This window comes from Myxocyprinus asiaticus, chromosome 9 (assembly GCF_019703515.2).
Source record: "Myxocyprinus asiaticus isolate MX2 ecotype Aquarium Trade chromosome 9, UBuf_Myxa_2, whole genome shotgun sequence".
NCBI classification, from domain to species: domain Eukaryota; kingdom Metazoa; phylum Chordata; class Actinopteri; order Cypriniformes; family Catostomidae; genus Myxocyprinus; species Myxocyprinus asiaticus.
The window spans coordinates 1,407,501-1,431,246 of NC_059352.1; the positions used below are offsets into that span (position 1 = coordinate 1,407,501).

Sequence of the window (23,746 nt, forward strand, 5' to 3'; positions counted from 1 at the left end):
AAAAGAAACAAAAAGAATTGATAAATATTGGATTTTTAAAAAAAGTAACAATTATTAAAATGAATAAAAAAAATAAATTATGAATATTGGAGTTTTTAATTAGTAAAAAAGTAAAAATTAATAAAATGAAAAAGAAACAAAAAAGAAATGATAAATATTGATTTTGTAATTAAAAAAAAAGTAACTTAAAATGAATAAAAAAGAAACCAAAAAGAAATGATAAATATTGATTTTTTACATTTTATTTAAAAGTAAAAATTATTAAAATGAATAAAAAAGAAACAAAAAGAATTGATATAGATTTTTTTTTTAAAGTAACAATTATTAACATGAATAAAAAAGAAAAAAAAGAAATGATAAATATTGGAGTTTTTAAATTATTTATAAAAAAAAATTATTTAAATGAATGAAAAAAGAAACATTAAAGAAATGATAAATATTGGATGTCTTTACAAAAATAAGAGTAGTAAAAGATTACACTAAAATCATGTTAACATGAATATTACTTACATTCTGTGGCTATACTTTTAATATAGTGTGTATTTGAATGTTTATGGACTGGCCCCATTCACTTCCATTGCTTTGTTTTATTCTTAATTCACTAGTTACGAGTCATTTTTCTTTTCTTTTTTTTTTATTTCTTTTTTTTGTGGTAATCAACATTATGCCACAAATGCTGTCAATTGAGCTTAAAGCTGAAATATGTCATTTCTGCACCACTAGTGCCACCAAACAGAATTGCAAAAAATAAACATTGCTTTTAAAAACAGCTTTTTGAATACGCCCCCCTTCTGCCGTTGGTCGAACAAACAGATAGCCCCGCCCCCAGCACCATTGGTCGAGTCAGTGTTATTGTCTCTATTGAGAGGAATCAAACAAAACAGATGGATTTTTACTGTTTTTGAGAAAATTAACCTAGTTTTTAACCCAGAATATTCCTTAAAGAATCTAGGATGCTAGTGCAATGATCTCACATTCAGTCCCAAATAAAGGGGAACTAACAAAGTCTTCACAAACCTGCTCCTGTTTCAATTCGTGTTCTGTAAGTTGTTTTGGCTAATCAACCAATAAAGTTAAAGTTAAATTAATACAGTATATTGTACTTAAGCTAAAACCTCTAGGTTTCATTCTCTCCAAACATAACTTATTAATGATAACAATGATCTCATGATCGAGGCACACTGATGTAAAACCGTGAGGTTTGGATGCAGTGAGTGCCGTGAGTTTGGCAGCTCTCTCTCTCCTCTCTCACTCATGTAGAGATCTGCTCGCTCGTCCCTCCCCCCTCCTACCTCCTCCTCCTGCTGAATGCCACCCATGTTGAGCCGGTGTCAGACACTCGCTCTAACTCTCCCTCTCTCTATTAGTTTCCCTCTGTCTCTCGCCCACTTTCTCTCTGACAGCTGCTTATTACTGGTCAGAGAGCAGAAACTCTCCGCATGACTGACCAAACCAGACTCAGGTTACCTCAGAGAGAGAGACACACACAGAGAGAGAGAATTTAATTTTAGAAGAACAACTTCATTCAGAGTAGTTTTATTTTAACAAAGGTGGGAAAAATGAGTTTTCATCCAACAATGAGCAGATCACTTAATTATAACTCCACTGTTGTAAGAATGCAGATATTGTTGACTTTTATTATGAAAAATTGCTTGTTATGTTGCTCACTTGTAAGTCGCTTTGGATAAAAGTGTCTGCTAAATGACTACAAGACTAAATGAAAAAAAAAACCTAGTCTCATTGAATGAACGTTACTACAACTACATGTTTGCAAACTGACTTTTATGTGCCGCGTTCTACATTTCGTCGCAGTTTCCTGGTGAAATAAACTCTAGAGGCGCTACAACAACTGTGCATTTGATTCACTTTCACACAAATCACAACTACAACGGCTGATTATAACTTTATAAACACTTATTATCACTCTATTACTCACATGCTGCTATGTTATGGTACTGAAACACTTACTCTAACGCATCATTTGAAAAATAATACATTTCACTCGATTCTGGCGCCCCCCGCTGGACATTTCACTGGGAAACTGCAGCCAAACATGTACGGTAATATGGCATGTAATTTCGTTTGTTCCTTTGTTGCCATGGTAACGTAATGTTCATAAGACCAGGCTGCTTGTTTCGCGACAAAATTTTATGCAGTGAAGCTTCTCAAGTGCATTTGTTTTAAGGATATATTCAATTTGTTTTTTAAGGAGACCTATTATGCCCCTTTTTACAAGATGTAATACAAGTCTCAGGTGTCCCCAGAATGTGTCTGTGAAGTTTCAGCTCAAAATACCCCACGGATCATTTATTATACTATGTTGTAAATGCCTCTTTTTGGGTGGAATCAAAAACACGCTGTTTTCGTGTGTGTCTCTTTAAATGCAAATGAGCTGCTGCTCTCCGCCCACTTTCCGGAACAGGGCTGTGCCTTTACAGCTTGTGCTTCGGATACTATAGCAACAACAAATCAGAACCAATATGACTGACACCGTAAATACCGGAGTGTTTTTCAGCCATTTAGCAACGATGGATGGGCAACACAAAAATATACTGTAATGACGTTAGCTATGCGCTATAACGAGACATGACATTTTAGGGGGTTGTCTTGCATCATGCGATTGGGAAACATTCACAAAATATAAAGTGCGATACTTACATCTTCAGGATATAAAGCTGGAACACGAACAGTTGGTACTGATCCATGCTTGAGAATCAAATATTTAGAAAAGTCTGCTTTATATTGACCCTCATTCTGAAAGCAGTCCGGTGTAAAATGATATGCACAAACATACACAAATTTTGGGATGTTTTGGGGAACATTTTCTTCAAAAACAAAACTTGTCCACTGCGTCTTCAGTGGCTCTGATGCCAGGAGTACATGAAGACACTTATGTTCACTTTTACAGCCAACAACAGAACACGTATGACACTTATGACGCTTATGAAGCTGAGACATTATTCTTCTCACTGTAGTTGCTCCAGCGCGGAAAAAAATGGCGGACTGTGTGTCGATCACTCAGGGGAAGATCTATGATAATAGGGTGGAGTCCGTCACCAGTCGTGGGCGTGGCCTGCTCTAAAGTGACATCACTTTAGAGCGGATACAAAAACCAGTCATTTTGAGACACTGTTTTTGATTAATAGAAATATAAGAAAGAGGAGTGGGAGGACTTTTAACATTGTAGGGTGGTTGTGTACACACACTGCTGACTCACATTTATGTTCAAACACCATGTAAAAGTGAATTTTGCATAATAGGTCCCCTTTAAGAGTAATAGTTTTTGCAGTACATCTTTGCACTAAGAATAAAGATCAAACCTGGATTTTCATTATACTTGTGATTGAAATCAAGTAATTTTCAGCCTTTGTAAGTCACGTTTTAATTACCACAGTAGCACGCCAAATCTTAAATAACACCAAAATGCAGAATGAGACGTTTTTGTCTGCAAGCGCTTTTCATGGTAAGTTTAAAGCAGCGCTCTAACGCGAATCATGAACGCAGCTTCAAGATTGCTGTATAACCACAGTCTACCGAGATTTAATGCGCATTGCAATAAATATGCAACATACTGTATGTGGTGACTAGTTCTGTCAATTAGTCAAACTCACACTTTGACTTTGGGAAATGTTTAATGTTACTTGAATTGGTGCTATTTTAGAGCATTTCTATCTTTATACTGTGGAAAGCTTTGTTTGGAAAATGTTAATAAAGCATTATATTGTATACATTTTGTTTTCTTTCCTAAGATGGAAATAAATACATTTTGAAAAGAAGTACATATAGTGTCAAATTTCAGCACTTTTCAAATCTGCGATTAATCGCGATTAACTACAAAAAAAATGATGTGATTAATCGCGATTAAAATTTTAATCGACTGACAGCTCTACTTGTAATAAATGTGTATTTGTTTGTATTTCATCTTTCAGAGCATTTCTAACTCTTTTTCATTGCTATAGATCCACATTTTCACTCATAGCGGTGCGAGAGCGCCCTCTGTCTGCTCGTATGAATGTACACATTCACAATTACACATCATAAGGAAAATGTTTCTGCACTGATTGCTTCATTTTAAAGCATAAATGTCTACAATAGACTAAATATAAAATGAAGCAAATGACAGGTAATCTCTTCGATATTATAAATACATTTTGATAGTAACTGTGTTCTGATTACCAGCTATTTATATTATAAATGTAGTTTCTTTTTTTTTCTTTGATTTTCTCCCCTTTTTCTCCCCAATTTGGAATGCCCAATTCCCAATGCGCTCTAAGTCCTCGTGGTGGCGTAGTGACTCGCCTCGATCCAGGTGGTGGAGGACAAATCTCAGTTGCCTCCGCGTCTGAGACCGTCAAGCTGCGCATCTTATCACGTGGCTTGTTGAGCGCGTTACCATGGAGACGTAGCGTGCGTGGAGGCTTCACGCTATTCTCCGCGGCATCCACGCACAAATCACCACGCACCCCACCGAGAGCGAACCACATTATAGCGACCACGAGGAGGTTACCCTATGTGACTCTACCCTCCCTAGCAACCGGGCCAATTTGGTTGCTTAGGAGACCTGGCTGGAGTCACTCAGCACACCCTGGATTCAGACTTGTGACTCCAGGGGTGATAGTCAGCGTCAATACTCGCTGAGCTACCCAGACCCCCATAAATGTAGTTTCTAAATGTAGTGCTTGAATGTAATAATTCACTGTGGTTACTTATATTTTGTATTTTAAATACGTAACACTGTTACATGTATTCTGTTACTCCCCAACCCTGAAGGTGCCTTATACTTTGAAAAGAGAAACAAAACTCTCCAAACTTCACAAAAAACTTCTTAAGAACACTAAATAAATCAAATATCCTTCCAAAATCCAAAACATGTGATTCTGTTATGGACATACTTTGATTTAATTTATGTTGACGATATTCACACTCACATTTACAGCAACTACAATAAAAGAGACAGAGAGAAAGAGAGAGAGAGAGAGAGAGAGAGAGAGAGAGAGAGAGAGAGAACAACAGAGCTACAACAGTGTGACCGAAGAGACACAGAGGTTTTTGGGAGAGAAAGTGTGAGGAGATTAGACCGCCCCAGAATACACACACACACACACACACACACACACACACACACACACACACATACAGAGGGAAACACGAAGACCATTGTCACGTAATACACTTGAGAATGTTATGGAAGAGAGAAAGAGGGGTAAAAGACCTGAAAGATGGGAAACGAAAACGTATGTAATCAGAGGAGAGAAAAACAGATAGAGAGAGAAAAAAATAGGGAATGTTGGGGACTCATTATAGTCTTTTCTCAGCTGTAGTTTAATCAAAACTAAAAATAGTGGCGCCTCCTAGTGGTCATACGGATGTGTCACAATCAAACCCTCATTGATGTTCTGCACTTTCTACAGAATACTCAACTGATCTACTTAAAGTACAATAGAATATCCATAGCAATAGCCACTTTCACACATTAAATCTGTAAAATTGCAGTAAAATTGCCAGATTGCCTTTTCTGGTAAATGTACCACATCTGGTATTCACACATGCAACATTATCCATTGTTAAACGGCGTTGAGAACGAACTTTCTCCGTCAGAGCTTTGTGATTAGGCCCAAAGCACACTTCTTACATCGGCGCATCCTGACATCGAACATCATCCACAAGTAGGCCAGATGAAAAAAATCTTTAGGAGTATTTTGTTAACATAAAGCTTGTAAAAGATTTTGTGTTATAGTAGGTCTGTAATATTTGTTCGCTATATAAATAAAACATCTGTGTTTATAGCTTTAATTTTTTTATCATGAGAAAATTTTCAAGTAGGACATTCTGGAAAAAAAAAAAAAAACAATTTGTCTGTAACAGATAAAGTCATTAAGACTGATACTAAAAAATATATATATTATTATTATTATTATTATTATTTTCTCCCCTTTTCTCCCCAATTAGGAATGCCCAATTCCCAATGCGCTCTAAGTCCTCGTGGTGGTGTAGTGACTCGCCTCAATCCGGGTGGTGGAGGACGAATCTCAGTTGCCTCCGCGTCTGAGACCATCAATCCGCACATCTTATCATGTGACTTGTTGAGCGCGCTACCGCGGAGACCTAGCGCATGTGGAGGCTTCACGCTATTCTCCGTGGCATCCACGCACAACTCACCACGCAACCCCCCCCCGAGAGTGAGAATCACATTATAGTGACCACGAGGAGGTTACCCCATGTGACTCTACCCTCCCTAGCAACCGGGCCAATTTGGTTGCTTAGGAGACCTGGCTGAAGTTACTCAGCACGTTCTGGATTCGAACTCGCGACTCCAGGTGTGATAGTCAGCGTCAATACTCGCTGAGATACCCAGGCCCCCCCACTAACATTTTTATTAAACAATAACAGTGAAGTTTGTTATATATGGATAAAATTGTCAGACGTAACCCAAATCTAAGTTTGTTATATGTGCAATGATTTAAACTTAAACTTAAGACTTTTCAAATCGAATGTTTTCTTGACCAAATTAATTAACAGAACTTTTCTGTTTCTCCCAACTCACGCTTATCAGTCATCCATGATTTTACTTCTTTAATCTTCCCGTTCCGTCAAAATGACGGATAAAGATCATCCGTAGTGCAACCTCTGAAATAGTCTAAAAAAAATGAGCCCCCTTAGTGTAAGTTTACATAGAAAAACGATTTAAAAACAGCAGGAACAGACATTGAACATTTCTAACGGGGTGGATTTGGCCCGCGGGCCGAACCTGTAATCTTACGGCTTAATCAAACTTTTCCGGTAATGTTACAACTTGCCACAGCTTTACTGGTATTTCCCAACCGGCTCTGTTCGCACATGACCTCTAAACATAAAAATTACGTTAATTTTTCAGAAAAGGCTGAATGCATGAGAGGGACTTTTATGTGTGAGAAGAAATAGGCTTAAAGGTATAGTTCACCGAAAAATTTAAATTCTGTCATCATTTACACACTCTCATGTTGGTCCACGTTGTTTCTTTCTAATGTTAAACACAAAAGGAGATGTTAGGCAGAATGACAGCCTTAGTCATCGTTCACATTCATTGTGTGGAAAAAAGGTTGCAATAAAATTTAATGCTATTGGACAGGGATGGGACGATATGGTTATCTCACAATTCGGTCCGATATACGATATCAGGTTCACGATTCGATATAAATAACACTTAAATGACAAAACATTAAAATTTTTCATTATATCATTTAATATTATATTATGAAATTATATATATATAATAATAATATGAGCTATCACTGTTTGAAATAATGTGTACAATTTATAAGTAATAACATTGAGTTTACATTCATTTGTATAAGAAATGCTAAAAAGGTTACTGTCACTTTAAGAGTTCAACGCGTGACTCACAGTGTTTCGGTTTAGCGAACATCAAGAATCTCTCGGTTACTTTAGCGCATCCATTCTGCGTGAGATTAAAATTCATATTTCTTTTCACTTTTTTTTTTTATCTGACTATAAAGAACAGAAAGGATATGAAGACACATTATTCAATGAAAGTGGAGCCACCTTATCTTTGATGGACACACATTACACGGAAGAAAACTATACACTTTAATCTCAAGCACTTTTCATCAAAACGATGGGCCTGGGTAGCTTAGCGAGTATTGACGCTGACTACCACCCCTGGAGTCACGAGTTTAAATCCAGGGCGTGCTGAGTGACTCCAGCCAGGTCTCCTAAGCAACCAAATTGGCCCGGTTGCTAGGGAGGATAGAGTCACATGGGGTAACCTCCTCGTGGTCGCTATAATGTGGTTCGCTCTCGGTGGGGCGCGTGGTGAGTTGTGTGTGGATGCCGCGGATGAAGCCTCCACACGCGCTATGTCTCCGTGGTAACGTGCTCAACAAGCCACGTGATAAGATGCGCGGATTGACGGTCTCAGACGCGGAGGCAACTGAGGTTCGAGGTTGAGTCACTACGCCACCACGAGGACTTAGAGCGCATTGGGGATTGGGCATTCCAAATTGAGGAGAAAAAGAGAGAGAGAGATAAAAAAAAGCCGATTTTCCAGGTATTCCAGTTCTTACATTTCTAAAAGCTAAATTCAAGCACTTTAAGGATATTGTGTGAACCCTGTAAACAGTGTAGAAAAAGCACAGTAGTGGTCAAATCAAGCGATTGACGGGTCATTTTATTTATGATCACATGGACAAAAAACAATGTTGCAGATTTCGAAATATCAAGTTGTGCCACGATATGGTTCGTCATTTTTTTTTGGTTCGTGATATATTGAAATTCGATATAGTGTCCTAACCCTACTATTGGTGGGAGGGGATGTTGGAACAACATGAGGGCAACGACTTTCCTTTTCTGATGACATCACCAAGTCCTCTTAATTTTCAACCACCTGGCTTCATTCTAGTATGAAACCCCCACTTTTAATGATGCAATCAGTTCCCGATATATAAAGTCAAGTCCCGCCCTTCATTTCATTCTCGTTGAATATCCAGTTTCACTTGTAGATGCATAACATTACGGAGGTAAAATAGGCTGTGAATGCCGTTTCATGGGTTTAATTTAAAAGTGAGAGATACATACACAGATTTGAATGCATTTAAATATATGCATATACAGTGCTCTATAAATGTGTGTGTGTGTGTGTGTGTGTGTGTGTGTGTGTGTGTGTGTGTGTGTGTGCGCGCGCTTCCGGTACAGTGAGGTGTCATCAGTGTGTGTGGCGCTCCCCAGTGGTCAACCGCCAGATAGCAGAGAGATGTATAACCCCTCTATGAACCCTGGAGCCTGTATGGACCCCTACATGCGGCCGCCACACGCACCACCACCACACAGCATGATGGGACACCGCGGTATGCCCCCATCAGAGGGTGAGTGGATATATACAATGACTTTTTCAAAATTGGGGACATAAACTGAATTTGAATTTTATGTGGAATTACAAGAATCTAAACTGATTAAACTGTATATAACTATAACAGTATTCTTATGGTTTTATGTTGTTTAGGTGGCAGTGGCGCCCCCTACTGTAACCAGAGCATGATGCCATCTCATCACAATCTCTCATATAACCAGCCCGGTTCAGAACACATGGGCACAGGAGACGGTGAGGCACTACACATTTGGTTTTCAATCACTTCCATTCCGCTCTGTTCCTCTTCAGTCCAGTTCTGTTCCATTTCAATCCATTTTTCCAATCCAATTTTGTTTTCAAAAAATAAAATGAGGTATTTGTGCAGGTTACTTAAATACATGTAAAAAGTGAGCACTATTTAACTTCTCTTTCTATCTGTCTCTGTGTTACAGCCTCTTGTTTCTCTACGCCTCGCTCCATGTTGAAGTTGAGTAAGAAGCGCGCTCTGTCGATCTCACCCCTGTCAGACGCCAGCATGGACCTGCAGACGGTTATACGCACGTCTCCCAATTCACTGGTGGCGTTTGTTAACTCTCGCTGTGGACAAAACGCTGCCAGCTCATACGGGCATCTGTCTGTGGGCACCATGAGGTAAATTTGCATTATGTCCACAATTATGAACCACTACATTATGCCGTGACAGCATCTCTAAGGATGAATCTCATGAAAACATGCCCAGGTCACATTTCACTCCAAAATAATAATAATAATAATAATAATAATAATAATAAACCATATTTTGCCTTAAAAAAAAAAAACAAAAAAAACAAAAAAAAAACATTTGCATTGTGACATTATTTTCATGGCACATTTACTCCCAAAATTACCAAAATGCATCTGGACATTTAAGTTTTGAGTGTTTTTGTCCCATTACTGTATTTTTAATGGTGATTCTCATTATTAAAAATGTACAATTTATTCATTTTGCATTAAAATAATAAAATATAATTTCATTTTTTTTAAACAATTTTCTTTTAAAATAATATTTAATTTTTTCACATTACAGTAGTGATAATAAGATTGACATTTTTTGCATTACAGTACAGAGAATGTGCTTATTTGTAATGGAAATAATAATAATAACAATAATATATATATATATATATATATATATATATTAATGGTCCTAAACATCACTTTATTTCCTTTACGATATATATACACGTATATATTAGGCATGTAACGATAAACAAATTTCACGAAACGATACGATGCAATAAAATAAAAAAAATAAAAAACAGTGCCCACAGATATTTCGTTAAAACGTATTCAAGGATTCAACATAAATGTCTTTTAAATCATAAATGACACTACAGTGTCTGACATTGGCAACAAAATGCAGAGCTCTATAATAAGTAATTAACCCTTGTGCGTCAATAAAACAAAAGTTACTCAGAGGCCCTTAGAGCAGTGCTTCCCAACCTGGGGGTCGCGACCCCCACTAGGGGTCACCAGAGTTTCACAGGGGGTCGCGAAGCTCTCTGTATTTTGTGAGTTACAAGAATAAAAAAGTGGAATGTGTGAAAAAGTTTAAATTATTTTTTATAATAAAGCACAATAAAAATGCATCATTTATTCAGTTGGGCTGCAGTGCTCTATAATACAGCAGACAGAAAATAGGGGAAAAGTATGTATTTGCTCCATAGGCTAAACATGAGGAAAAATGGCGCCATCTGGTGGAAAATATTAAAATGTACATTTTGAAGCCAGGGCTCTGGAATGAAAGCATAATATCATAGAATTCATGATTTTATGCTTTAATGGCACTGGGGTCAATGGGGACATTTTTGTCCTGAAGGTCCTGAGTGTAACTATTTTGTGTATTATAGATGTATTATAGATGTATTATGGTATGAACTGAGGTTGAAATATCAAAATTCCCCCAAAAATACACACCTTTGGCAAAATGTAGGCCGTTGGCATTAACAGCCAAAATGATCGAAAAACAAAAATGAAAAAGACAAAAATGTCCCAAAGGTTGCTCAAGGGTTAAACAATAGCACTGCATTTATTTAGTTTGATTGTAATGAGAAAAACTCGTTACAATATATGAACTCACAATTTTCATGTTTGTCTACAGTCAAATCATTTATATTTGTATAACACTTTTCACAATACACGTTGTTTTAAAGCAGCTTTATAGAAAATTATGCCTTAATGTATTAAAGCCCCCAGTGATCAAGCTGAAGTGACTGTAACTAGCAAAAAACTTCTTTCAATGTTATTTAGTGGTAAAAAAAAAAAAACTCTGGTTTTATGATATATGTACATATTCCAATATTATTTAGCGACTTAAGCAAAAACCAGTCAGCACATGCAATTTTTTTGGCCTCTTCCCCCATTTCACTTTGCATGTAAACTTAACCGGTGTTATTACTGGCTTATAACATGTGCACAAGTGTTGTGCTTAAACCCGTTTACATTTCAACGTCAAAAGCAGAGAATAATAAGTGTCATATAATCGCGGGTTTCTTAAGTTGTCAGGTTTTTGAATAAGCTTGTTTTTGTTACTTACGGGCATCTTGCTCAGTGTCACGCTCCTGGATTCATTATTTCGTTCTACCATAAACCTGCATGAATGCACAGTTTACAGTCGTCTAAAAACACTTACAATCCCATTAATCTTGTGACTGCAGTCCATCATTAGGCTATTCAAACTCAATGAGCTACCCGTCCAGAGCTCAGGGGAACATGTACAGCACTCCACTGGGTCACCCCTCTCCATCCTGTCATGGACCTCCACCTCGCCTGCCGCCTCACAACCCCAGACTGCACGCCGCCCCAAAACACACACATGTGAGACCTCTCACACTACACACTCTCTCATACAGTATTCAGTGTAGAGTTGCCGTTAGAGTTCACTCGCCGTGTTCTGTGTTTGTACCTGTAGCTGAAGACAGAACCTGTTCTGGGAAGTGTGATGGACAATATTAACATTAAGAACCTGGAGGAGCATTCAGAGGGAGATGTGGCGAGTCCGTCCTCAACTGGAACACAGGTAATGCGCATTAAAAACAATGGGAATAAAAACAAAAAGTTTTTCTATTGAGTTGTCCTCAGTCTTTCGAAAACTTCTCTAAATTATTCAATGAATCAGTCAGGGGTGGGTTTCCCAAAAGCATCGTTACCCAACTATGGTATCAAGTTTCATCGATACCAACATAGTTCAACGATTTGGTGTTTCCCGAAACCGTAGTTCCAATGAACATTTGCCAAAAGCATTGCAAAGTTGTGTGGTTGGAACTACAGTTCTCCACCTGTGGTTAAAAGCAAAGTTCCTTGTTAGTTTGCTGTGTGCTGGACAACATTTCACTTCACTGAGGCATCTATATCTTTTATTCCATATATATCTTAAATTCTGTCAACACTTTGACCACGTTTACATGCATATAAGAAAACAGCTTATTCCGGGGTTTTGCAGAAAAGCGCTGTTCTGAAACAACACGTGAACACGAATTCAGCCATTGAAGGGATTAAAGGCTGTTAAGAGAAAGCGCTTTTTCACACACGGTTTCTGTCGGAGAACACAGCTTTTAATACGTTTATGTAAACGCATAAGAGCCGTTTATATGTTTGTGAAGAGTGCGCATGTGCGTATGTGCTCGAGTGTGTTGGGGAACCCCAAAGTTTGATGTAAAGGGGAAACCCATCTATTGCAGCGTATGTATCTACACAGTGGAAGTTATTACTCCGTCATTAACGACAGCTCTATGTTGTTGAACCAACGTGGTTCAAACGATGGATGTGCGACATAGTTACTACGGTTTCGGGAAACTGACTAGCTAGACGACAGTCATTTAGAATTATAGGTAGGAGTCAAAGGTCGTCACTCATGGTGGTTAGGCATCAAAGAGCTATTATGCATTTTTGGAGTGCAGGATTAATATTCGCAAATATTGCAAATCCTGTCAAAACCTGAATCTCTCCACTTTCCTGTCAGTCTCAACTGTCCTGTACAATAAAAAATAATTGAAACTGTAGCTGTGTCTCGATTCGAAGGCTGCATGTTCAGAAATCGCATTTGTCTGCATACGTCATAGAGGCTGTCTCATTTCAGAAAAACAAGTATTTAAAAGAAAATACATTTCTCCCAATTTGGAATGCCCAATTCCCACTACTTAGTAGGTCCTTGTGGTGGTGCGGTTACTCACCTCAATCCGGGTGGCAGAGGACAAGTCTCAGTTGCCTCCGCTTTTGAGACCATCAATCCATGCATCTTATCATGTGGCTCGCTGTGCACGACACCGCGGAGACTCACAGCATGTGGAGGCTCATGCTACTCTCCGCGATCCACGCACAACTTACCACGCGCCCCATTGAGAGCGAGAACCACTATTCGTGACCACAAGGAGGTGCCCCATGTGACTCTACCTTCCTTAGCAACCATGCCAATTTGGTTGCTTAGGAGACCTGGCTGGAGTCACTCAGCACACCCTGGATTCGAACTCGCAACTCCAGGGGTGGTAGAGAGCATCAATACTCGCTGAGCTACCCAGGCCCCCTCAGAAAACCAAGTAGAACACTCCGAATGCAGCCTTCAAATGCGACCTTCTTTCACAGGAATTCGGAGGATGCAAGAGGTGTGTATCACTGGTGCTCGTCAATGTAAACAAACATACATTACGCTGTTTTACTAAAAAATATTGTGTTTAACCCTTTAAGCTCAGATGGGCCTGAGAGAAAAGAAAAAAATATAGTCAAAATATTAACAACTACAGTCTTGACCAACACAAAATAGGTACCATTTGAAAGCTTAGAAGCTCTACTTTACAATGCATTTTGCTGACAAATTTCCGTTCCGTTCCGTTTTGATCACTTTGCACTGTACATATTATTGCAATCAGTCAAAACATCAAACTCATCAAATAGTCATGTGTCATATGTTTTTGGAAAGCTCTCAAAGTGTAGAATACAACCAGCCTATTTGTTTTAATCACAGACAAACATATAGCGAGTAATAGCTAAGTATATGTCTTTGACATTTATGTTTCATGTGAACAGGTGATGCTTAATTGCTTATAACGTCACAAAAAATAAACAGAACATAAAATATCATACCATTAGAGGTAATCACAAACACAAGGTAATCGGATGCATAGATTATTAGATAATCCACACAAAGCACAATGTGCATCTGGTTATCTGGCATCTAGCAATCTGACTGAAAAGACGTTAGCTTTCCTGGATCAGATGACATCATTGGAATTGATGTAGCATCATGGAACACTAATCCAATTGGATTGGGTTCAGATTGGTGCAAAAATCATCCATATTTGGGCAGAAAGGCATGTGATTGGTGACTGTTACATATGGCCACCAGGAGATGGCGCCAAATACATGACACAGACTCAATGATGACTCAAATGGCACAGAATGAAACTCATTCTGTGAAATCTCATTACTAAAATGATGTCTGCATGCTATGCAAACCTTTAGTCATTGTTGTGTTTGCATGTGTAATTAGTTCTTATGTACAATTATTATGTTTTATTTGTTTGGAGAGGCTTTTGGACACTATGATAAATTATTTTTGTAGTGTTATAACTTTTGATTGCTTTGTCGTATCAACACAAAAATGTTCTCAGTTAAATTTTACATGATTGGGAACAAAACAAAAGCAGTTTTTCAGAGCCACCTTATTTATACCCAGAGATATATAATGTCAAATAAGAAAAAAAATTATAATAATAATTTTGGCTCAGTTTTTTTCTGATCTTACAGCAGTTTCTTAGGCTGAGAGCCTTAGAATTAATCATAATCTATATCATTAAAAATTTGAAATGTTTTCATATTTTTTTCTCGATACCATACACTTGACCCTCCTTGGGGTTTTTTTGTTTTTGTTTTGTTTTTTGTTTTTTTCGAGTTATTAGCCTTTAATTTTGGGTATGCCACTGAAACAGGAAATCTTTAAAAACACCTTCAGAGCTTAAAGGGTTAAATAGCAACCATGATACATTCTGTTTCCGTTTGTCCTACGATGGCCGTCTCGTTTAAACGAAGCTAATTCTAAGTTGAGGATGCTCTGTATACCACTGCCTAGCAACAGCCTTTGTAATGAGACACACATTACGTTTTTTTAGGATCCTCTTCTGGGTCTGCTAGAGGGCAGAGATGATCTCGATAAAGAGGAGAAACCAGAACCAGAGGCCATTTATGAGACCAACTGCCACTGGGAGTGCTGCAGCAAAGAGTTCGACACACAGGAACAACTTGTGCATGTAAGAGAGAAAGAGATTTACTTTTAAGAAAACAGGAAATCTCATAAAAATCTGTCAATATATGTCCAATTACTTAAAATAATGACTTTTTTTCGACATTACAGTAATGGGAATTTTGGGAATAATGTGTATAATTGTCATGAAAATAAATGTCACAATCCAAGAAAAATCTAGACTTTATTTTCTTTGTGCAAAATATTCTTATTTTCATCTTTTGATTTTGAGCCAAATAGTAATTAGTAATCACCCAATACTAATTAAGGATTCAATTTAAATCTAGAAACATGCTATCTTTGATGAGCCATTTCTCTGAATTTTTATTTTATACAGCACATCAATAACGAGCACATACACGGCGAGAAGAAGGAGTTTGTGTGTCATTGGAAGGACTGTTCTCGAGAGCAGAGGCCGTTCAAAGCGCAGTACATGCTTGTTGTCCATATGCGCAGACATACTGGGGAGAAACCTCATAAGTGCACTGTGAGTATATTCTTAGTGTGACTTCCTGTGTATGTGTGTGTTAGATATCTAGTGTCTTCTTTGCACTCAATCTAATCTATATTATGCATAATTTTGTGTTTATCAGTTTGAAGGCTGTAATAAAGCATACTCACGTCTGGAGAACCTGAAGACTCATCTGCGCTCACATACGGGTGAGAAACCATACGTCTGTGAGCACGAGGGCTGCAACAAGGCTTTCTCCAATGCTTCAGACCGAGCCAAGCATCAGAACCGAACACACTCCAATGAGGTAATCTCCAACAGACACGCATATACAGTAACTCGAATCCTTAGAGGAGTATTTCCCCCTTACTTTCAAACTCCAATTACTTTGCGTATTGCCTGGTTTTCTTTCTTAGGGTATCTGGTTGTCATGGTTGTGTGTTGGTTTTGTGCTTCACTTTACTTTTTGTCACTTTTATGTGTTACTGGTTAGGTGATCCAACTTTTGAGGTCCATCAATAAATGTGCATTCAGTTTTTAATTGGTTGCACTGGTTAAAATCATTTCTAAACAACATAATTTCTGTTTTATTTAACCCTTAGAGACCCAGTGTAGCAGAACTGCAACATTTATTTACATCAATTCAATAAATAATAGCCATTTTAATTAACAAAAGGAAAAGTTTTGTTGGGGAAAAATTGCATATTGAATGTCACAGGCACAGCTAACAAATAAGGTTGTCGAGGTGAGAAAAATGTGAAATATTTTAAAAATCTTGTTTAAAACAATTGTGTCAAGTTAGTAATGTAGACATGTAATCTTTCAGTTCATGTTGTTTTTATACATTTTTGAAAAACATGGTTTAATGATGTGGTGTAACTATCAAGTAAAAGTTTTTTAAAATAGTTTCCTTGCACCTTGAATACATGAGAGTGTACACAACTTAATCATTCATTTTCTTTATCCCCTTTTGTCCGCAATTTGGAATGCCCAATTCCCACTGCTTAGTAGGTCCTCATGGTGGTGCGGTTACTCACCTCAATCCGAGTGGCGGAGGACTTAGTTGCCTCCGCTTCTGAGACCGTCAATCCGCGCATCTTATCACATGACTCGTTGTGCTTGATACCGCGGAGACTCACAGTATGTGGAGGCTCATGCTACTCTCCGCGATCCACGCACAACTTACCACGCGCCCCATTGAGAGCGAGAACCACTAATCACAACCACGAGGAGGTTACCCCATGTGACTCTACCCTCCCTAGCAACCGGGCCAATTTGGTTGCTTAGGAGACCTGGCTGTAGTCACTCAGCACACACTGGATTCGAACTCGCGACTCCGCGGATGGTAGTCAGCGTCAATACTCATTGAGATACCCAGGCCCCCAACTTAATCATTAATTTAAAAAAAAGTTTTCAAACATATGTTTCAAGTTAAAAATATTTTTACAAATATCATGAATTTTTAAGTCAAGAAGTTTTCTCATGGTTGCACCAAATGACCTAAACAAAATGAGCCTTTTTATCCAAATGTCGAAACATTGATATTTAATGATATGACAAAATAATGATTTGTTTTTAAAACTTCATACAGTCTTGCGGGTATAAAGTCTTCTCCCTACATGTTGGTTGCACCACATGACTAAAGTTTTCAAATATTAATCATATTTGAAAATAAAACTGTTTCACTGCTTATTGTCTGAAGAAATAATAATAAAAGATTATTCAGCACAATTCATGCCAACATTTCTTTTTTCAAGAATTTCAGATTTTAATGAGGTGTTGATTTTTTTACTGTCTCCAGATGGTTACACCACATGACATTTGTTACTTTAAACCCCCAGAAAAAATATCAAAATGACTTTGAACTCAGTAATTGGAAACATGTTCATCATAGAAGAGGTGTGTTCAGTAACTGTTTTGTGTGAACTGCATTTGTAATATATTTTAGAATAATTTATTAGACGTGTAACAAACGAATGAGCGTCACGTCATTGACCCATATATATTTTAGCAATATCAATGCTTGGGTCTCTAAGGTTTAAATTTGTTTGTAAACTGCTTTTCACAATAAAAAAAAAGTAGAAAAATACCAGAAGAAAAATAGCACAGCATGTTGCTAAACATGACATTTTTTTTTTTTTTTTTTTGGGTGAAATTCAATTTAATTCACTACTTGACACTATCTGTTTCCAAACCTTTTGGCTATAGCTCTCGGTTACATATCAACCACGCTCTCCTATTCCCGCTCTTTAGAAACCGTATGTCTGTAAGATTCCTGGATGTACAAAGCGCTACACTGACCCAAGCTCTCTAAGAAAGCATGTGAAGACAGTACACGGACCGGAAGCTCACATCACTAAAAAGCACCGTGGAGATACCGGGCCACGACCCCCAGGCTCTGGCCTGACACCTGCAGGTCAAGAACTGCTGATAGAAAAAGAAGAGAGAAGCAGAGAAGACTGCAAACTACTTGCTCCAGAAAACACACTGGTAAGACTGTTCATTTTTCACTTCACTCTCTGTCTGTTTACCATTCTGTCCTCTTAAACATTATCTTGACTAATTTTCCCTCCAGAAATCTCAGCCAAGCCCCAGTGGCCAGTCGTCCTGCAGTAGTGAGCGTTCTCCATTAGGGAGTGCTAACAACAACGACAGCGGTGTTGAGATGAACTTGAATGCAGCGGGCAGCCTTGAGGACCTGACAACACAAGAGGACAGCGGGAACACTGGTGTGTCAGAGTCCAGTGGCGGTGTAGGCTCAGGGGGAATGTGCATGTCTGTACAGGCCTTAAAGAGACTGGAAAACTTGAAGATTGACAAACTGAAACAGATTCGTCGGCCAACACCACCTGGGCGGAGTGTAGGAAATAAACTTCCAACCCTCTCAGGTAAAAAAGACAGTCAAGAACAGCTCTCTTTTATCTTTTGTATTACTTTTTTCTTCCGTTGAATACAAAAAGAGATGTTAGGTTCACTTCTATTGGATGGAAACTGATGCAATGAAAATGAACAGTGACTGAGGCTAACATTCTGCCAAACAACTCATTTTGTGTTCCACGGCCAGAAGAAAGTAATAGGGGTTTGGAATGACATGAGGGTAAGTAAATTATGAGAGAATTTTCATTTCTGGTAAACTATCCATTTAGGATGCTAAGATATTTTTATATCTGGAAAACAAGACAAAGATTCTTATTAACAATAGGATTTTTTGCAGTTATGTTTGTTGTCTGAAATCTGTGTGGATATAAAAGTTAATTTCTGCTTGTGAATAATTGTCAGGCTTACCAATCTTTAGTCTTTTCTCTCTTCAGCCCCGGGAGAAAAAATGGGCATGTGTGCACTCTCACCCTTGCTCTCCAACCGTCGTGTCATGGAGCTTTCTGCCCCAGAGCTGGGTGGAGTAAGCGGAATTGGAATGTCATGCCCACCAAACGATCGCCGTGGCAGTGGCACCAGCAGCCTAAGCTCCGCCTACACAGTGAGCCGTCGTTCATCCATGGTCTCTCCCTACCTATCGAGTAGACGCTCCAGTGACGTGTCTCAGGTGGGTCAGAGTGGTCACTGCCATTCTGTGATGGGCACTGATGTGCCTGGTGACCCACTGTCTCCTCAGAACAGCCAAAGAGGTGGACTATGCCAGAATGCTGGTGGGTTGCCAGGTCTACCAAATCTCACCCCTGCACAGCAGTATAGTCTGAAGGCTAAATATGCAGCTGCGACCGGCGGCCCACCACCCACCCCTCTACCCAACATGGACCAACCTGGCACCCTCGGTAGACACGTCGGATTCCTGAGGGAATGCCACGGCCAGCCTCTTCCTCCATTCCTGCAGCAAGGGGGCACAAGAAGGCACAGTGCCAATGTGGAGTACGGCACAGGAGTGATCTACCCGCATCATGCACCAGGAAACAACACAAGACGTGCCAGTGATCCAGTACGCTTGGGCGGCGACCCACAGGGCTTACCCAAAGTGCAACGCTTCAACAGTTTGAGTAACGTGTCCCTCATGAGTCGCCGCAATGCACTGCAGCAGTGCGGGTCTGATGCCGCTCTAAGCAGGCGTTTGTACTCACCGCGCCCACCGAGTATTACTGAAAATGTCATGTTGGAAGCCATGGCCATGGAATCTCATGGGAACGCTGCAGAAGGCAACATGACGCAGGGTGGAGACCGGGCCTACGTGGGCTACCAGCAACCTCACCACCTCCCTCACAATGCCAGCCAGCTCTCTCCTGGTCAAGAAGGCCTGAGATGCATGGATCAAGTCTACCAGACTCAGATGGAAGGCCAGTACCAGGGCCAGACTGACATTGCAAACAGTCTTCTACAGCAAGCAGAGTACAGCATGAGCACCTGTCAGCTCAGCCCCTCCGGTCCACACTATCCCAGCCAGGGGCAGCTGACCGATGGGTCAGGGCCCTGGGCACAGACCGGCCAGCTCCATAGCTCCCAGACTGGCATGCAATACCAGGATGCAGGCATTCAAGGGAAGCACTACCCTCAACAGGGTGCATATGACCCTACCTCTGACCTTCCGAGTGTTACGATAAAACCAGAGCAGTTCCATCCCTCCAATGGAGCTTCGAACTCCTGCCAGAACACCAAAACTCTACACCAGCATAGCCACACAGGGAATATGCAGGGTTATCCACCTCAATCACAAGTCCAAGGCCTAATGGGAAGATCTTCAAATGCAAACTGTGATTTCCATCATGGCCAGATGGGAACACAAGCTGGTCTTCAGCAGCAGAGCCAAACTGGATCATTCCCCAACAGTGGAGGTGTAAGTCTTGGCTCATTAGCAGAGAGCCGCAGGTCGCAGACGCCGATGCATCAGATGAAGGAGATGATGGTGAGGAACTACGTGCAGTCACAGCAGGCTCTCTTGTGGGAACAGCAACAGGAACTATCTGGGAAGACAGATGGCTTGGACATGGGAGGACAAACAGTAATTATGCAGCACAGCCCTCAACATCAACAAGCCAACCAGATGCTTTATCATGCCAACACTTACCAAGGTTACCCAAATCAGAACATGATGAGCCCGCCACACAATCGAGTTCCCAGTTCAGTGCCAGTGAAGGACACTTCCTGCTTCAGCCAGGACATGGTGCCACAGCCACCTCAAGGACGGAAGCTGCTGAGTCGCCAGAACAGCCTCTCTCACCAGGCAGGTGGAGCGTATCTGCGCAGCCCACCTCATCTCAGTCCCGTCCATTCCACCACCAGTCCAAGAAGAGTGGTACGGTTACCACCAGTTCAACAGCAGCATTCAGAAAACCTAACAACTAACCCTAACAACAATCCCATGTACTACACGGGCCAGATCCACATGCATCATGATATAGAGAAGACTCTAGATCCCCAGGTTGGTCCATGTCTGGCCCAGCAGTACCTGACAGGAATGGACCCCAATGCAAAACCTTCTTCAGTGGTCTACTCCGACCCTGCACCCATGTCTAATGCCTTAGAACACCTGGACTTGGAGAATGCTCAGATTGACTTTGCTTCCATTATCGATGACCCTGAGCCTTCATCTTACAGTCCAGTAAACCAACCAATGGGACACCACCCATGCTCCTCTCAGACATCCTCCCGTCTCACCACGCCCCAGACCTCCATCACTTTGCCCAGTGGCCTCTCCAATATGGCAATTGGAGACATGACCTCTATGTTGACATCTCTTGCTGGGGAGAACAAATGTTTGAACACTCTGTCTTAATGAGTTTGTTCATATGATTGGCAAAGGTCCTAACAGTCCCTTTTAAATGGGCCAAAGTGAGCAAGGTGGACTCCTGAGATGCCTTACTGACACCAAAGATTCCTGAAACCTCCCTCTACTTGTCATATGCTATTAAATACATGTGCTGTACAATGCTGTGTGGGTTGGATGGTTCTGCTTATGCCCTTCATGGTATCTCACAGATGTTGTGTGTTTGATGTAACAGTTTTGATTGTGTAAAATATGTTGCTAAGCATTAACACATGGCCTATGAACTGTAGAGCAAAACAGTGCCTGCCCACTTTTTTAGCTGTCTTGGTTCCGGAAATGTTTTCCCATTTAGTTTTTCCATTGGGATTTTCAAATATATACAAATATATAGGAAGTTTGATAGTGTAGGGAGAGCGACTCGATTGTGTCACTCACAGCGCATCACGGGAGTGTGTGGTCACGGCAGAGCTCTTTTGGCGTGCTATGTTTGCCGTGATTCTCTGATTGGTGGATCTTTCTCTTTAGGATCATGGGTAGTGTATTTATTCACCAGGCATGACTTTTTTGTAAAATTAAGTTTATATAATGTAGACTGGTGGCTTCAATAGAAGGATATACCATTGATTAACAACCTCAGTGCTCAAGGTAGGTCTGTCTTTAAAGTTCTAGTTAAAATTCGCCTATGGAGAAAATGAATGGGATTTTTACTTACGGAACCAGACTTGCACTCTGTTACTTAAGGGGCATTCCGGTCACTACTGTGCAACTGTTTATGATAGAAATCTTTGTTAAAATGTAAATATATGAGCATTTGACTGTAAATGGTACTAAGATTTAAAAAAAACTTTCTGAAACATATCATAAGTACCACGTAAGGTGGAAGTGAGCTCATTTGTGGGTAAGCTGTTAGGCACGCTCTCTATTAGTATTAGTGTAGACAGGACTCAAGTGCCTTTGACCATTATGGCCTAACATTTTTGATTCCTCACAAGTATATGTCGGGTAACATATCGGAGAAAAAGAGATGGACAGTCAGACAGATATAAACACTCTGACTGATATTATAAAGTATTAGAGAAAGGCAGAAATAAAGTGTTACTGAAAAACTTGCTAAAGCTCATAGCTAGCTGTCATAATGGTAGATTATAAAACAGTATTTTCAATCCTTGACAATTATCTTGCTAGTTCTTGACCAGATTGAGCCTTTGAGTCATTCATTCTAAGGTTTGTTTTACGATTATTTGACTAGTCTGCTTTCAGACAGGTACATTAAAATGTAACAGCACTGAGTTATGTTTTTTGTAAGGTTTTCCTTTGTCTACATTGTGTTACATAACCCAAGCTAGCATGCATATGCATTGCACTGACAACAGCACTGAGCTGAGGAAAAGTGATAAAAAATATATACATTTTTAGATTCTATAGAGTATGGCAATAACATACAATGCAGATACTTGATGTCATTTACTTGACTTTTGTCAAGCTATTATTTCAACACTTTGTCTACATTACTAGATTGTAGAATACTTTTTCATTTAAGTGTTATAGAGGGGCGCAGTATGGACGCCACCCTTTAAAAATCCCAGGGTTTCTACGTTCTGTGGCATACCAAAGATGACTGGCACATGCACCCTTGATTCACACAAGATACAACACCATGTGCTTCCATATTGCTGTGATAAAGAATGTAATGGAGTTCTTTTGTATTGTTTTCAATTTTCTAAAGAAAAAAATCCTTTTGTGGTTTTTGCATTTCCGTGTGTTTTTATATCTGTCCCAGTTCACTCAAACTTTTTTGCTGGCAAAAGTACACAAAGCAGTAACAGTTTTATAACATTAGCATTTATCTCGTCTATTTACAAGAAAACTAAGTGATATTTTTGCGTTCCATTTTTTCTACATTTTTGTACAAAGGTACTACTATATTATACCAGTTTATAAATAAACAGAGCCTGTGATGGAAGGAAATTCTGTGTTGTATAATGTTTCTTTGTGGACTAAGGTCACAATTGAAAAGGCATATTTAATTTAACACAAATAACTACAAGGCTGTGAGGGATAGACATAGGGTTAAATAGGTTGTACTGTTGTGTAGCATGGTGACAATCGTTCTGGTGGAAAAATGTTGAAAACATGTCTTTCCAAATATTTCCAGTGGAAAAAACAATCTCTGTGCAACATCATTTGTGAAAATTAGACCAAAGACGATCTACAACGACTATACAGACTCTACCTTGCAGCCTCGTTTTTATTCACATCATACAAAATACAGTGTCTACCCTAATTAAGATCAATAGTGAACTCTATGGACCAGGGCCGTAACCACAATTTACATTGAGGGGGACATGTCCCCCCCAATAATCAAATATGGCCAAACTGTCCCCCCTGCCCAATGATATATATCCTTGTTGCTGTTCTGCTGCAGTGCATTATGCACCACTATCTAATTGTCATTAAGTTGTT

General features: G+C 39.5%; 1 protein-coding gene across 2 annotated transcripts in view; it reads left to right on the forward strand.

The window, feature by feature from the left end:
• LOC127445762 (zinc finger protein GLI1-like) overlaps positions 1-23,242 on the forward strand; it is an 80,768-nt gene extending 57,526 nt beyond the window's left edge. For both annotated transcript variants that reach the window (XM_051706048.1, XM_051706047.1), the window contains exons 3-13: positions 8,692-8,861; positions 8,999-9,097; positions 9,298-9,496; positions 11,542-11,701; positions 11,796-11,903; positions 14,989-15,126; positions 15,457-15,606; positions 15,713-15,877; positions 17,824-18,060; positions 18,146-18,458; positions 18,882-23,242. In XM_051706048.1, the coding sequence (XP_051562008.1) occupies positions 8,692-8,861; positions 8,999-9,097; positions 9,298-9,496; positions 11,542-11,701; positions 11,796-11,903; positions 14,989-15,126; positions 15,457-15,606; positions 15,713-15,877; positions 17,824-18,060; positions 18,146-18,458; positions 18,882-21,292 (4,150 nt within the window). In that variant the 3' untranslated portion in view covers positions 21,293-23,242. The remainder of the gene's footprint in view (positions 1-8,691; positions 8,862-8,998; positions 9,098-9,297; positions 9,497-11,541; positions 11,702-11,795; positions 11,904-14,988; positions 15,127-15,456; positions 15,607-15,712; positions 15,878-17,823; positions 18,061-18,145; positions 18,459-18,881) is intronic.
• Positions 23,243-23,746: the final 504 nt, after the last annotated feature.